At 33.3% G+C, this 16,907-nt stretch overlaps 1 protein-coding gene across 4 annotated transcripts in view; it reads right to left on the bottom strand.

The window, feature by feature from the left end:
• Nucleotides 1-8,558: 8,558 nt before the first annotated feature.
• GKAP1 (G kinase anchoring protein 1) overlaps nucleotides 8,559-16,907 on the bottom strand; it is a 78,705-nt gene continuing 70,356 nt past the window's right edge. For all 4 annotated transcript variants that reach the window (XM_057498548.1, XM_057498546.1, XM_057498547.1 and 1 more), the window contains 4 exons: nucleotides 14,648-14,711; nucleotides 11,669-11,739; nucleotides 11,101-11,178; nucleotides 8,559-8,882 (listed from right to left, as the gene is read on the bottom strand). In XM_057498548.1, coding sequence (XP_057354531.1) covers nucleotides 8,835-8,882; nucleotides 11,101-11,178; nucleotides 11,669-11,739; nucleotides 14,648-14,711 — 261 coding nt within the window. In that variant the 3' untranslated portion in view covers nucleotides 8,559-8,834. The remainder of the gene's footprint in view (nucleotides 8,883-11,100; nucleotides 11,179-11,668; nucleotides 11,740-14,647; nucleotides 14,712-16,907) is intronic.

Below are 16,907 nucleotides of genomic sequence, written 5' to 3'. Positions count from 1 at the left end.
GGCAAAAGGAGTTTTAAGCATTCTAATATCGGATCTATTTCAGCTGCATAACAAACCAACCCAAAACTTAGCAGATTAAAAAAATTCTTTTTTATGATCTCTCACTGTGCTGTGAATTGGCTGAGCTCAGCTGGACATTTCTCCCTCATAATCTCTCATGTGTTCACATCAAATGGAGGCTGGAGGCATCTGAAAGCTAGAGTGGGCTAGATACTCAAAACGACTCATGTACTGGCTGGCGGTTAAACTGGTATCACTGGTTGTTCACTTGGGGCCATGAACCAGAGTGCCTACGTGTACCCTCAGCTTCTCACAGGATGGAGACCTTAGGGTATCTGGGCTTCTTACATGACACCTGATTTCCCCGAGACCATTTCCAAAAAGGAAAAAGTGGAGACTGTTCGTCTTTTAAGACCCACAGTCATTCTGCTATATTCATTTGAATAAAGAATATGCTGAATCCATCCAAATTCAAGGGACAGGGACAAAACCTCTACACCTTTCTATGAGAAAAATGTCATATCGCTCCAATTCGAGAAGGCATCATCTAAGTCAGGTCCAGTTGTGGAACCTCAAATGCAGTTCCTCTCAATCTAAAGACCTGACAATCAAGAAACATGTTATCTGCCCCCAAAACTACACACAGGATAACCATAATAGACACCTCTATTCAAAAAGGAAGAAAATATGAGGCACTTATCACGTGTTTAGAGAATGTGACTTCTTTTTAGGCACATGCTGCCAATCCCTTGATTAGGGCCTAATTCAGCTCTGTTCTTGGCTCCACTCTCTGAGTCACCCTTGCTTTATCATAATAGCCCCTATTTACATCTGAGTAGCTTTCTCAGACTGCTTTCTCCCCGTAGAATATGATCCCAAAGCCTCTTTTTTGTGTTATTCCTATCCCTTTCAGTTCAAGCTAGTAGAGTTTAAAATTTTTGTGGATTTCTTATAATCAGCTTCATTAGGCAAAACTATACCCGTATTTGTTTCTGAGACAAGCCCTTTGCTACCCTGGGCTGCTCATGTTGCTGTAGTGCAATGCCCTTAAAATTCTTAATAGAACTAAGAGGAGGGCATAAAAGACATGCCCTTAAGATTCTTTGTAGCCCTACTAGGCACTCCCTTAAGTCTTTGAAATCTTAACAGTCTTATACAGGTCATCCTTGAGATCTTTACCTTAGAACCTACTTCATTGTTAGTTCTCTGGATTTGATCTTTGCCCTGAAGCCATTTATTATTTTGAGACTCTTTAATAGGGAAAGGATGGGATTGAAGGTTTCATTTTTGAACCCAGAAATTTCTGGCTCCTTTGTATTGTCTTAAATTTTGCTCAAAAACTGAAGTGTTTCTTTAGTTCATCTCCTCTTCCTGTATTTTAACAGGCAGTTAGAAGAAACTAATTGCAATTTTATACATGATCAGAAAAACCTTCCCAGCTAGATTTATGTCCATTAGATTCCTTTTCTATCTTCCATGATGCTGATACAGGCAACAATGCTGCCAATTTTTGTCGTTTCAAAACAAGAAGTCCCTTTCCTCCAGTTTCCAACATTTGTCTCCTTGTCATTTAAGTTCTGACCACAAGTCTCAAGCCCCTTCTACATTCATTAACAAGCCCTTTAGGGTCTTTCTACCTTCTCCCTGCCACCTGGTGCCAAAACCAGCAGCACATGCTCTGAAGTTTTTCAGTATTACCTTTCTTCCAAGTGACAAATTTTGCTTTAGTTATTTATTGCTCTGTTAACAAACTATTCTCAAACTTAGCAGCTTGAAACAACTTATTATCTCTCACTGTGCTGCAGCTTTGGGCAGTTATCAGGGGATCTTTCATGCAGTTGCAGTCCGAATGCAGCTCATGCTGGGGTCATATGAAAGCCTTGACTAGGACAGATGTCCGATGACTTAATTACACGGCCCACAGCTGCAGCTGGCTGTTGGCTAGGCTAAGGTTGTCAACCAGAGTACCTAAGTGTGGCCTTTCTAAGTGCATGGAGGTCTCAAAGTGGTTATACATGGTAGCTGGCTTTCCCCAGAGGTACATTACAAGAGAGTGGAAGTAAGTTGCCAGTTTCTTAAGGCTTAGTCTTAAAAACAGGTACTGTGCAATTTTGCCATATTCTATTGACCAAAACAGTCACACAGTCCACCAGGTTCAACAGAAGGAATTTTAGATGCTGTTTCTTGACAGAAGACAGGTCAAAGAATTCATGGCCAAATTAAAGGAGGAGGCAGTTAAGAAATTTTTGTGTGATGGACTACACACACAACACACAGACACACATACTTTTGCCTGACTGTTTAGTTTCATTTTTCTGTTTTGCCTGTTAGCTCCAATGGATTTCAACGTGGCTGGCTGCAGTTTTCTTTCTTTCTTTTTTTAGATTTTGTGCCTCTTCATTCCTTTCACCTATCTCACCTACCCACCTCAACCCCTCCCCCATGGTAACTACCAGTCCCTTCTTAGTGTTCATGAGTCCACTTTAACATGGCTGGCTGCAGTTTTAAAATCAGCTGGAGAAGTGACTCACTATAATATTCCATGACAATTTTGCTATCATGTAAGCATAAAAGGCTGATATTATAACATTTAGAAATCTGAGGAAAAGAAACTGTTATTCTGCCCAAAAATAGTGGCAAAATACTTTGCTATTAAATAAGTCTAGTTGTTAAACAGTAGGAGTATCACTGACCTTTATAGAATCAAAAATGACTTAATATATATTATATCTTACTATATATAGTACTACGTACTGATCAGGTAACTAGACATAAATTTTACGTTTGGTAAGATTAAAATCACTCACTCAAAATAAATTATGGTGTTGGAGAAGAATAACTAAAACTTTAATCGCCGGCTCTTCTCCAATATCTGGCTTAATGACAGACCCTTGAATCAGTTACTTAAAAATGAAGACCCAGTCTCTGAAATCAAACTCTTGTACTATAAAACGGTGGGTACAGCTCCATTAAAGGAAACAGCAAAATAGAATTTTTAGTACCTCCTTTTCCAGGGACATGACAGACCAATTTATTCAGACAAGCTCACCTGTATGGAAAAGCTAAGATGTTGGGAAACTTCTTAAAAGCACTGTAAGACCTGACAAAGGAGGAGGTCACCAGATCAGTCACTCAAAGAAATAGAGAAAAAGAGATATGCAGAAATACAGAAAGGCTGACAACTGGAATTTAAAGAAAAAAAAGTATAATATGGTGTTAGAAGAGATTTAAAATATAATGATAAAGAGTGACAAAAATATGATACCAAATAAACACATGGAGACACTAAGCACAAGGATACTAGTGTAGCTATAATAATATTGGATGAAATAGACTTTTAAAGCAAAAAGCAAACTAATGATAGTCACTTTTAAAAAATTAAATCACCGGGAAGATAGAACAATTTTAAATTTGTATGTGATTCAAAAGTAGAACTGATAAAGTGGACATATCCACAATCACTGTCAGATTTTAACATCTCTCTCTCAGTAACTGACAGAGGACAGAGAACCACTAAGGATATAATAGATTAGAAGAAATGTGATACTATTGGACATTATTATAGAGTACTGCACCCAACTACTACAGAATACACATTCTTTTAAAAAGCCCACATACAACATTTAATAGGTAGATATTGGTGCACAAAGCAAATCTTAACAAATTTCAAAGGACTGAAATCACCGCACTTTTACTTATTCCATATATTATATGCAGTTGTAGCTCAATAAAGTTGTTTTAAAAAACTAGTTTTATATAAGATGGTACAATCAGTACCCATTATGTGTATCAAGGTATTGAGAAGAAAATTATCTCTCCCTTAACAAATTCACAATGGGAAGCATTATTGCATTTAACAACATTTATAAAATAATTCACATTTTAGTTTTGTAAATATGAGTATTAAAGAAGTAATTTTGAATAGGTGTCACCAGAATATGACATGGCTAATGGCAGTAAAACTTGTGAAGTTCTAAAGATTTTTAAATGGGAAGTAAAACAAGGAAAACACAAGCTGGTTGATTAAAACTTTGCAGCCACACATCTTGATTCATGATGCTACCTTCCCTGGTTCAATGCTATTATAATAGGGTTCTGGATTAAAAAGCAAAACAAAAACTTCTATGTCCAGGAGATGTTCCATAATAATTACTACAATTCAGCTGAACATGTCAGTAAGATGAGTAAATTAATACAAGCTAATCCCATAACAGCAAATTACTTAACACAAATCCAAGTAATATTTTTCCTTTTTTTTTAATTACAAAAAACAGTACTTTAAAATTTGGGGGAAAAAACAATTAATCCATAATTCACCATAAACCCCCTATCCAACACAAGCAGTTTTATTCTAGAATTTCTGCTTTCTAGCTTGTCCATGTGCACACACATTTTCACACAGCTATGATCAGTGTACAAGTTAGTATTTTGTTTTTATATTTAAGCTTTGTTCAAAATATTCCATGGCTTTACACAGTCGTCCTAATTTTACATGTTAAAAGGCTGCATAACAATAATTCCCATTAATGTGTTGTACTAAGTAGTTATTTAAATTAGATGTTTGGTCAGACATTGAACATTTGGGTCGCTTCGTGGCTCCCTACTATACTTCCTGTTCACCTCTATAGATCTTTTAAACTTTATTCTTCTCTCAAATTATTTTCTTAGCTAAATTGTCCAATATTGGGAATTAGTGGATATAAACATTTTTCTGGCTCCTGAAACATACCATCATAATGCTTTTCCAAAATGCAGAAGTCAAAGTTCAAGGCCACTAACAGTACATAGAGGTATCCACCTCACAACCACACTAGCAAGAGGTGTTGACTTCAGTGAATAATGTTTTTTAATTTAATTAAACATTTACCTCAGGCCAGTTCCTCAATGATTTACAGATTTTGGAGGATCTTAGACTATCTTTCATTTACCATCTTGTCTGTTCCAAGAATTTTTCCTTCCCATAATGTATATATAATAGCTAAATCATGGAAGTTTACTAATGTCTGTGTTATGAGATCATTTTATATTTTTCTTAAATCCTTAAATATTCTTAAATTATTACATGGTAAAGGCTATAACTTTCCGTTAACAGAGGACAGATTAATTTAGAATTCAACAACAAATTAGGGAAGGTTGATTTGGTAAGGCAACCAAATTATATAATGTAAATACCTAGTTGGTAGGCTCCAACGTGGAATCCTCATTCCTCACCCCCTCCCCCTACCCAATCTCTGTTTTCTCAGCTGGCTTCTTTATGCTCCTGAATATCATAAAGGTCTCCTCAGTTCTCAATAAAAACCAACCAACCCTCACTCAACCCTGTAGCCCCATCCAGGCACCAAAGGGGCCCTTTCTTTAACTGCCCAAAGTACTAAAAAGCTTAATTTTTACCTCAATGACTTATTCTGTGTCACTGAAGAAGCTATTCTGAAGATTATCAGTGTGTCTTTTGGCTGCTAAATCTAGTAATTTTTCCTTGGGCTCATAACCCAAGTCCTCTCTGCAACCTTCATAACCATGCCTCCCACCTTCTGACTGTCCTTTTTGTTTCCTACGACTCCCCAAATCTGTCCTCAGCAATATTTATCAAAAACTTGTCCCTCTGGGTATGTCAACTATTCATACAATTTAATTGCAAACAGATCCCAAATCCGTAATTCCAACCCTACCTCAGAAGACCAGATCTTTATTTTCAACTTGATGGACTCTACTTTTAGATGCTCTATGGGCAAATCCACTTTCACAAGCCAAAAGTTGATTCTGCCATCTCCCCAACACAAATTCCTCCATCAGTCTACCCTACAAATGGCACTATCTATCATTCACACTCTCATTTATGCTTCAGATCTTGTTTTCATCTCTAATGCCCTTGTTCTTTTTCTCACTCTACACATTTGTTAGATTCCAGCCTGGACCTGTTTTCTTATTCCATTTTCTGAATTCCACTGCCACCTCCTGAGCTCAGATCCTCTTTATCTCATGTTTCTACTACTATAAAAACTTCCTTGACATTCTCTTCTGAATTAATTTCTTCTATAATGTTCCATGACATCACTGCCATTTGAGTCTTCTTAAAGGACAACTTTGGTTATGTCATTCCTTTGTCCATAAACTTTTAATGGTTTCCCGATGCCTATCAAAGGACGTATACACTTCTTAATCTGGAATTTAGGATGGATCACAGCTATCCCCAAACAACATTGGGGGTTGTCGTATTATGCTCCTATGCTCCAAGCCAAATGAGGCAGATTATTCAACACATTCTTTGCTATTTTTCTGTTTCCTAAACACATCCACTGCTTCTCCTCCTTCCCTATTTTTTAATTTCTTTTTTCCATTAAATGTCCTTTACCCTTTAAAGCTCTGTGGAAAATCTGCCTATGCTTTAGGAACCAACTAAAAAGCTTACTTCTTCTTTAAGGAACATCTGACTTTCCTCAAGAAATATATCTTCTAACTTCCATAAAATTGTTATGGAATCCACTGTATTCTATTTTAAATTTTAGTTACTTATGTGCTAAGCTCTTTTATTCCCATTAGGTTGACAATAACTGGAAGGTAGAAACTGCATCTTACAGAGTTGTTTACCCAATGCTTTTACTAGCTATTCTCACTAAATACCCAGTTTTACTCTGTTCAGTCACTTATTGAATACTTATTATTAGCCAAGATCATACAACTAATAAGTAATAGAAATGGGACTTGAATATAGCTCTGGTTCCTCTGGTTTTACTAACACACTATAGGAAATGTCAAAAATCCCATCAGAGATGTCAAAAATATTTGATGAATTTAATTAACTGGCTATATTGCCATAATACTAAAGTACAACATTATATATATGGAGTTTGGAATAAAATCAATTCTCCAAGATACTCCTTTAAAATAGTAACATGTATTTCCTTCTGTATTCCAATAGCAATTTGAATATATCAGTATTATTATTTATTGGAATAGTCTGAATATTTCTTTACATTTCTATTTTCTTCCAATTCACTGTGGATATATTTGTATCTCTAGTACTTAGCATAATGTCTGGCACGTAGTAAGCTATCAATTTATTGAACATTCAGGAAACAGAAAATAATTGAAGTAATGATTTTTAAAGAGAATATCTGAGAAATCAATTTAACAGAAGGAATTATCAACTGATCACTGATTGTCTTTTCTATCTCTTACTAGATAAAGCTGTCCCTGTTGAAACTGAGACATCGGTCTAGAAGTGATAGATTAAGCCATGGGAGTGGACACATCAATCAAGGAAAAAGAATTCATGGGGAGAAACAGAGATATGAAAACCGTCTTCTAGAGAGTACCCAACACAAAAAGAGGATGATCAAAGAAACTTGGTATGTGCCCAGGAAATCTGAAACGTATATATAGTAGAAAATGGTGTATCTGTTGAGGGTCTACCATGCATCAGGCACTGTGCTAGACTCTAATAACATACCAAATGAATAATGTAAAGGTAGATAATCAAAACCAGATGATAATACAGTATGTTTTGGAAATTCAATTCAGTAAACTACTTGAGTAATTCAATTATAATTGAAAGTACTCAAGTTTTATCTAGCTTGTTCATGTAAGACAGCACTAAAATTTTGATTTTGTTTATCACGGGGTTGAAAAATATGGTATCATGGAGTATTACTATATATTTAATAAACTAATTAGGTTCTGAAGGTACCTATTCTTAATCAAAGGTAAAATTAGAGGAAAACTATCTAAAAAGCTTTATCCCTTTAATTAAACAAGTAATTCGTTAGTATCTACTCTGTGCTACATAGAGGACTAAGTGCTGGGAACATAGGGAATAATAACTCACAATTCTTTCCAAGGTTCATGAAACCTCATGGAAGGAGCCAGACATAAACATTATTACATTAAGTATTTTTTCTTCAAAGACTGTCAAGTAGAATCTTTCACATAATGCCTGTTTTGGAGGCCAAGATTAGCTATTTATGTGTCCATCGTTGTTATAAACCAAAGCACTCTGTATTTTAATGAATCATATTTGTATTTCACTGAGTACACTAAAAAAACCAATCCCATAAACTACTAATTATTCTAGTAATTGATTATACCAATTAAAAATCTCACTCATTCCTCCCCGACATCAAAACTTTCTATTCTATTTCTGTGTCATGTTTTTGTCCTAAGCCAGACTATTCTTTAAACATTTCAGCCTCAACTTTTGCTCCTTCTGCCTGGAATGCCTCTCAACAAATTTACTGAAAAGATATCTTCTCTCCAAAAATATCTCATACAAGTTTTCTCAACTTCCAAACAATGTGATAATCACACTCTAATATGCATGGTAATTATTTCTGCTGCTGTCTTAACTAACCCCACCTTCTACTTCCCTTGAGTATAAGCTACTTGAGGATATCAACCATTTTTCGGTCATCTTGTGTGTCCTATAGGGTCTAATATGCAGGAAGTGCTGAGTAAATGTGCACTGAACTGAACTTAAATGATCCAATTAACTGATTATGCTATAAACAGAAATAATACTTTCACAACATTGTTTCTTAAATTTTAAAAATCAAACATATTAATGGAAGAGTAAATTAATTTTATTGACTGATGAAAAACTAAAGTGAAAAGAAGTATGGATAGTAAACAACAAATTGAGTTCTGCTGGAATTCAACTTTTCTTCTTTTCACTTTAAGCCAAAAGGACATAAAATTATAGACTGTTAATGAGCTAATCATTTTAAGTTTCTTCAACAAAAACTGCACAGTTTTTAGCAGTTGCACAGCATTAAATATATACATTTTTCCAAAACCCTGAAAGTTTTAATTTTAGTTGTTGACCTCAAAGGCTAATGGAATCACCTACACTGGTCAGATTCAGAGTTTCTTTTCCCTTTTCTGCCACCCTGCAAAAAGAAAAAAAAAAAATAGGGCAAATTATTTAGGAAATACCATTTGGAGGACATTTTCATTTTAAGAATAAATGAGACCATGGAGGTATGAGAAGGAAGTCGTATCTTTTTTGAGTTTGTTGCAAATTTGTATGTACATACACTAAATTATTTTTACAAATGGTTAAAGTAGCTTGTAGGAAGCAGTTAATTCTATTTGAACAGTCTAGCCATAGTAAGATCACCATTATTTTTTTGAGTTCATTTGGATTGTCCCAGAATTTTAAAAAATAAAAATTTTGATCAATACTAAAATAAACATTTTGCTCCATATGATCAGCAATTTTGGTAACTCAGTTCATTACCCTTTTGGGTAATTCAATTACTAATTCAAGTTCTGTCTAGCCTTGTTCATATAAGCATTAGAAATACGATCTTATTCATAAGTGGGTTTAAAAGTAGGGTATAATTTCATATTTCTCAGTGATATTTTTAATCTGTATTTAGTTTGCTCCAAGTGAAACTTCATCTATGGTATTTGACTTATGCCAAATAAAAAGAAAGGCAGTTTAAAAGATAAGTATTTTACATTAATTACTTTTAATATAACATTTTCTGCCTTACTCTAATTTAAAAAAGCAAATACTTATTTTAGAAATATGGAAAGTGCAATGGTACAAAGAAAATTAAAATCATCTATAACTCTCTACCCCTCATTTTAACCATAAATAATGGTTTGATGTATTTACAATTTTATAGATTTTTTCCTCCATTTTTCTAAACTATGGCAATGATTTAATTGATCATTAGAATCACCTAGGTGGTAATATTTTTAAAATTCTGATGTCTAGACTTTGTCCTAGATGTATTTATTTACAATTACCAGGAGTGGGCTGAACAATCTATAACTCAAAAAGTTCCCAAGTAATTATGATTTTCAGCCAAGTTTTGGAATTAGTTCTTGTCTGCAGAAGTACATCTCTTGAAGTGTGGTTATATCAGGGACACATGAAACCCAGACCCATTTAATATTGGCAGCTTGACTTTGTTTCTTTCATCCTTTTTCTGCCTTTAACTTCCCTCTTGGTGATCAAAAACATTTCTACATCAACCTTCTTTCTTTTTTTAAAAAAAAAGTCTAAGAATGCTGTTACTCATTCCTGACCAAATAAAAGTTTTGCAAAGATTCATTCAGAGAAAAATGTATGAGGCGGCTATGTGTGTCCTAATGTGTTAATGACACATATTAAAAACAAGATTTCCTGATAGTAGGAAAATAAAAGTGTTTACTAAAAATTTTCCACAAGGTAAATACCCACTACACATACGTTCCAATGTTATATAGATAGAACTCTTACCTTGTTTTTTCAGTAAGATTACAACAAACACACATGTACACACACAAATTAATTCAAGGGTCCTTTTCAAAGCCTCCCAGGCAACAGGAATTCTTTCTGGACTGATGAGAAGTCAAAGCTGGGGCCAAAACAACTTTTATGTTCTCTAGGCCACCAGTGGTGGCTTTCAAAGTTTTTGACTATGGCTCCACATTAATCAATGCATTTTATATCATGACTTAGACAATGTACGTACAAACAAATATATGTGTGTGTGTACACACACATACACATATACACATATATTGCAACAGTGCACTGATATATTTTACTGCTTAATCCAGAAAAAAATGCTGAATGCCAGCTTGCAAATGCAGAAGAAATGATAGAATTAGAAAAATCACTATTTTGCAACCATCAAAATAGTAACTGATACAAATATCAATGGATACTAAAACCATTGGGTAAAAAAGAAAAGGATATTTACACAGTCCCAAAGTTTCACTTCACATATTATTTATTAATTAAAAAGGGGAAAAGACATATTTATAATGGTGATATTAGAAGATGCTGCTGTACCCAAGTGATCAAGCTTATTAATTAATGGAACAAATGTCATTATGTGCCTTCCTTTAATATGGTGCCCAGGCACATATACCATGTCATCTATGTAGTACTTAGGTGTTTTTGAATTACTTTAAAATTATTGCTGTTATGCCAACATATAGAATAACTTTAATATTTTCTAAATTATATGACCAACAATAACAAATTTATTAGTATGTCTGGTGAATAAATTTTGGCTTAAGAATAAAATAGTGCATTTATTCTCACACTGTCTCTATTCAAACTGTATTATTTGTGATGAACACATTTTCAAAATTATAAAAGCATACCTGGTACTTGGCTAATTCTGCTTGTAATACTTTCACTTTAGATCTTTCTTGCTCTAATGCAGCATGAAGTGAAGTCACCTATAACCAAATATTCAATTTAAAGACTTTTTTGGTCTTTTTAGGCAAATACTCTCAATTCCTAATACTTATTCACAATGATGATTTTTACTACTGAATGAATGAGCATCAAAGAATCACACACACACAATTTCGATTAGGAATTTTACTCAGCTGTATATTAAAGATAGATAGGACAGGCTCACTGTTCTACAAGTAAAGATGGGAAGGAGAAAACAGGATGAGTTTTACTTGTACTTCTATCTCTATATTCATAGTTACCATCAACTAAATACAATCTTATCTTCCCCTGTTCTTCAGGATGTACCTCTCTCCCTCAGCATCGTAAACACATTCTTCACTTGTTTGCTATTACATAATAATAATGAAGAATTTATATCATGTTCTTGCAGTGTTGATCAGTTGTATTTTTGTTTAGTCAAGTTTCATAATTCAGGACTGAGGAATAGCCTAAGAAAACCAGTCCTGTATATTCCACAGTTTTTCTTACCTGAATAGTTAGCTCATTCTTGATACTTTGTGACTCATCAACTTGTAGAAGTATTTCTGCTTTATCTTTCACTGACAAAAAAGGAAAAACAGCAGTATAACCTTTTCAATTAAACAGTTTAACAATACTTTGGGGACCAAGACAGCAGTGCAGTCAGGCAAAAATTAATTGTTCTTACACTGAATCAATATATTTCTAGACTCTATATAGTTCTTATTTTTCACTGGTAAATTCTGATCATTATTATCACCAGTTTTGGGCGGAATTTTTACATTTTCTGTTGTGTTAATATATATACCGTACAACTATGATGAAAGATTAATTTTCCATCTACACTAAAGAGGACAAAGGCACAACAAAATAAAATACTTCTCATAGGCAATAAACTTTAAATGTCTTAACTAATTTTTTAAAAACAATGTAGAATGTTTTTGTTTTGTTAAACTGTCAAGGTGAGCATGCTATAAGTGCTCCCTAAAATTATTTGTATCTGACTTTTCATACCAATAAAGCACTGTTAAATAAATATAACTCATATGATCATAACTGATCATATACATCTGTGGTCTCTTAGAACTTGCCATTTGTTCCTTTTTGGGGAAGCAAGAGATCAGTCAGTATTTTGGGCCCTGTGTTCCTAAGCTTTAGAAATATCCACATGGCTGAAAACCTCATTAACCGATGGTATGCATGAAATACTAACTCCTTAACTTTGAAAATAAGCTAGGAGATAGGCAAGTGGTAAAACTGCAGTAAAACTAATCAGTAAAGGAGGGAATGTTCAAATATAGAAGAGTACTGATATCACCACAGCTCTACCAATATAGCACTGTAATTCAAACTTACTTTCATAGTTTATAATATGATACGCAATAAGGAGAGATGCTGTGTCAAGAAACAAATCAGTCTCTCAAGAATCAACTTGGGAACTTTTATAAATTATACTTTCTACTCCCCCATCCCCAAAATTATACACACTTACTGAGAACTAATGATTTTTAATAATTATGTATTTCAATTATAGCCAGTCCTCCTATAATGTTATGAAAACACAAAGTTGTTTCAGTGAAACTGACATTAGTGACAACCTGAATAGAACATTCTGCATTTGCTTACGCACAATTTCATAAATGATAAAAAGTGCACACATGCACACACCTCAAATAACTACTAGTACTATCTGTGTGTTAAGAACCATACCAACTTTCCATCACTCCATCATTTAATGGTAACACACAAGCTGCAATCCTTTCAAAGGCTGTTCCTACAAGCATACTTCAGGTTGTCTTCCAGGTCAAGTGCCAAATTTTTTGTAGTACTTACGTGTTCAACCATTTTGACATATAAAACTGTGTTACTGGTCACGTTAATTTCCCATCTTTTCTTAATTTGTGACTGATGAAGTTTCTTGAATGTTGAATGCTCCTGACCTCATTTCACTTCCTGCATAAACCATGCAGTTTTAACTGTGTGGTTTTGCAGTGGCTGCTGATTTTTAGGAACCTGTATTACATTATAACAGAACTGACTGTATTTACATTTACATTATAAATGCTAGCACATGCATCCTTCAATGGACTGTAATTTTCATGTAATGAAATTTATAAATCCCATACAAAATTCTTCTGCTTGGGTTGTTTATAGTATGGAGCATATGGATAGTTATTTACTGGTAGCCATTTATAACCTATTTTTGAAAGTAAGCTTTTATCAGTTAACTTTCTCACTTTTCACAAATGTTTCGCTAAGTAAGGAATATTACTTCATTTTTACATATTTAAAACTCATGCATCCAATGTTCAATGATACCTTTAATTTCCTGTAAACAATTAATTTTATTATAATAATTTTGTTCATTAGATGATCCACATGGAGCTCAGTAACATGCACAGCTCTAAATTAATCTCAAGATGTTAATATCTAATTGTCCAATGTCTTTCTACATTATTCTTGAACTTCTATTTCACTGTGGTTAAAGCAATGTAATAGTTAAATTACATTATTTAAATAAAGAGTAAAGTTATAAAAATAGTCTGAATCTACTTCAAGACTGTGTATTTTGTTTGTAGACATGATTTCTGGTTTTTGCTCATATTTTTATAACTTTTTTAACAATATAGTTTAAATTTTGGATAGACAATTCTACTCCCAATATCTTCACATTCGAAACAATTTTTATCTTGCCTACTTATTCTTCAAGATGAGTTTTGCAATTTCTTAAGCACTATCCACTACTCACAGGAGCTATATTTTGGATTTTAGTAACATGGAAAATTATTTGACTTAATTCTGTCTATTCAGAAGATTTACTCATTTATTCATGTTTATCATTATGTCTTTTATAGTTTATATAATTTCTTCTGCATAAACTTCATATTAAAAAGTTAATACACACCTCCTTTTCTATTATGAATGGAAAATTTTCATAGAACTTTCAACACTAAGTGTCATGAGGTATACGTAATCAGGAATGCAACTGATGTGGGAGGTTTTCAATTTAACATTAACTTTACTAATTTTATTATCTCTAATCAATTTTGACTGATTTCCTTGGCTCCCTGCTGGCGACCTACAGCCAAAAGTTTGCAGTGGCAGCAAAAGTATGAGGTGGTGGGGAAGCGAGAGGAGGAAAACCTAAAATGATGATGGGCGTTCTCCTCGAACAGTTAAAAAACAGCACCTTCAGCACTGTTATTCTTGTTTTCCTGCTAGTGTAGTCCAATGATTTATAAGAATTGATTTTACTTAATTTCAGGAAAATTTCATGATTTTAGTTACCTGAATAGTTATAAACTTGTATTAATACTAAAGTGCTATAAAAGTAACTTTTAATAATAAAATTTTCAGAAATAGTTCAATTTGTATCACTCTGGGAAATCTTTTTATTTTGTTGAGTTAATAAATCATATATTCTGAAAAATTATCCTCAAATATTTTTAAAGATTAACTTTAAATTCTAAAAACATACAAATCACTTACTTTCACCTTCCTGAAGCATTTTCAGTAACTGTGCATTTCTTGCCTTTACTTCTTTATACTTTGCCTAATGGTCAAAGAAAAAAGATTTAATTTTTAAAATAAATTATATAATTAATGATTTACTATCATTTTATGGAACTATGGTATCTAGGCTTGCTCAAAGACATAAATTACTTTTGAAAGAAATAGAATGGAGGAAAATGTATTCAGAACTATTACTTAAAATAATATAAATTAATATTGTAGGTTATTGAAAAATAGAGGGATATTAGTAAAGAAAACTCAGGATAATACTAAATTTTCCTGAAGTCTCTTTTTTTCTCAAATAAAACCCTTATGTAATTCAAAATAAATGAAAACTAAAACAAAAATGATTCATAGCTCTACACCAGGACTGTCCATTACTACACTGGAACTTTCTGTATCTGTTCTATATCTGCATAGCTACTAACTACTGGAAATGTACTTAATGGTCCTGGAGAAAATACATGTTTGATTTTATTTAACTTTAGATACACACATGTAGTGATCACTGAATTATATAGCAGAGTTCTGTCTCCTTAGTTAAACTTTAATAATGTCATTATTTCACTAACTAAACATTGTTAATTTTTGGCTGATATGAATTAGTAATGCACTGAAATATCTTTCAATTCTTTTTCAACTTCTTTTTCCAATTGGTCTAGCTTCTTCTCATACCACTTAAATGACACAATTATACACTTATGAACAGGAGGAATTACATTCTCACATTAACATACATATTATGGGAAATCTCCCCCCATATTATCTTTATTTAACATATAACACACTCTGAATTACTTATAAATGTTTCATACATTAATTCATTAGAAAAAACAGTACATTTAAAACAAAACTCAAAGAAAACAGATCAGTATAAAACACTTATTTCTTCTCTCAACATGTATATAAATAGGTACAGAAATTACCAGATTCAAAAATCTTTCTTGTAAACAAATTTAATGTATTCTATTCTATTCTATTTATTTATTTATTTTTAGGAGAGCAAGGCAGAGATTTTTATTTAGAGATAAAGCAAGAGGACAGAGCTCCTGGCTCAGGCCAGGAGGGGACAAGAGTGTCCCGGGGTGGTGTGTTGTCTAGGGGTTTCATAGGCAGTTGAGAGACAAAGGGCTAGGGATGCACACATGGTAAGTTGTCCCAAAATGTTTATCTTTGAAGAGACATTAAGTTTCTTATTAGTCTTCCTGGTTATTTACAAGATATTTACTGCTTTGATTTCCTCCCAGGATAGCAGCTTCCTGGTCTGGGAGCATATCACTCAAGACTACCTGCTTTGCTCCAAATATAATGTATTTTAAATTAAGTCAAATAAATATGGCTTTCACTAAATATTGTATCCAGTAAATTGCTGATAATAAATCAGTAATGTTACTGAGTAATACTGCAGACAGTACAATGAACAGAAGAAGCACCATAGTACATATAAAGGGAATAGGACTTCTGAGAAGCCTAGAAATGAATGAGGGAGATAAGTCAGATGGAAATGAAAATATTAAAAGGAAAAACATATACAGTCAACTATAACTATATTCCCTATGAACATAGAAATATATCCACTGTGAATATGAAACCATATCTACTATGAAATTCTCACTCACAAGGCTTCAAACAAAATTAATATCTCACCAAACTCTATCTCTAGCTCAACTCTTTGTCCAAGGTCCAAATCAGCGACATGGAGGTACCTCCCCTATCAGCCTTAGGGTCAAAAGTCAGCTCATAAAGCAAAAATTGCAAATAAGCAAAATTACCCACAAAAATTCTTTATAGTACCCATAAAAATAGCATACATAATCTTACATACAATCCTGAATAGTAAATATATCTATAAAAACATAAATATATAAAATACTAGTACCATGTAACTTACAGTAAAGAGCACAAATGAAATATACAGTTTTTATTAGTGTTTTTAATTTCATAAAAAAGACAGCACTAAAATTGGTAAGTGCACATATGTTGTGACTCCACTGTGTCTAGCTGCATTTGGAACACGTTTGCCTACATCTATAGTCATTTCAAACTCAACATGTACAAAATGGGATCTTAAATTAGTTCCCTTTGCCTAAACCAGTTCAAAATGTGCTCTTCCTCTTACCTGTTGTTTTACCTGTTAATACCTGTTAATTGTTTTACCAGGCAATCTTCATTCCAGGCCTTAGCTATGTACATTATCATTACACAAAAACAACTCTCATGTCATGTCCCTTCTAAA

This window comes from Manis pentadactyla, chromosome 3, assembly GCF_030020395.1.
Source record: "Manis pentadactyla isolate mManPen7 chromosome 3, mManPen7.hap1, whole genome shotgun sequence".
NCBI lineage: Eukaryota > Metazoa > Chordata > Mammalia > Pholidota > Manidae > Manis > Manis pentadactyla.
This window is presented reverse-complemented; position numbering and strand designations above follow the sequence as displayed.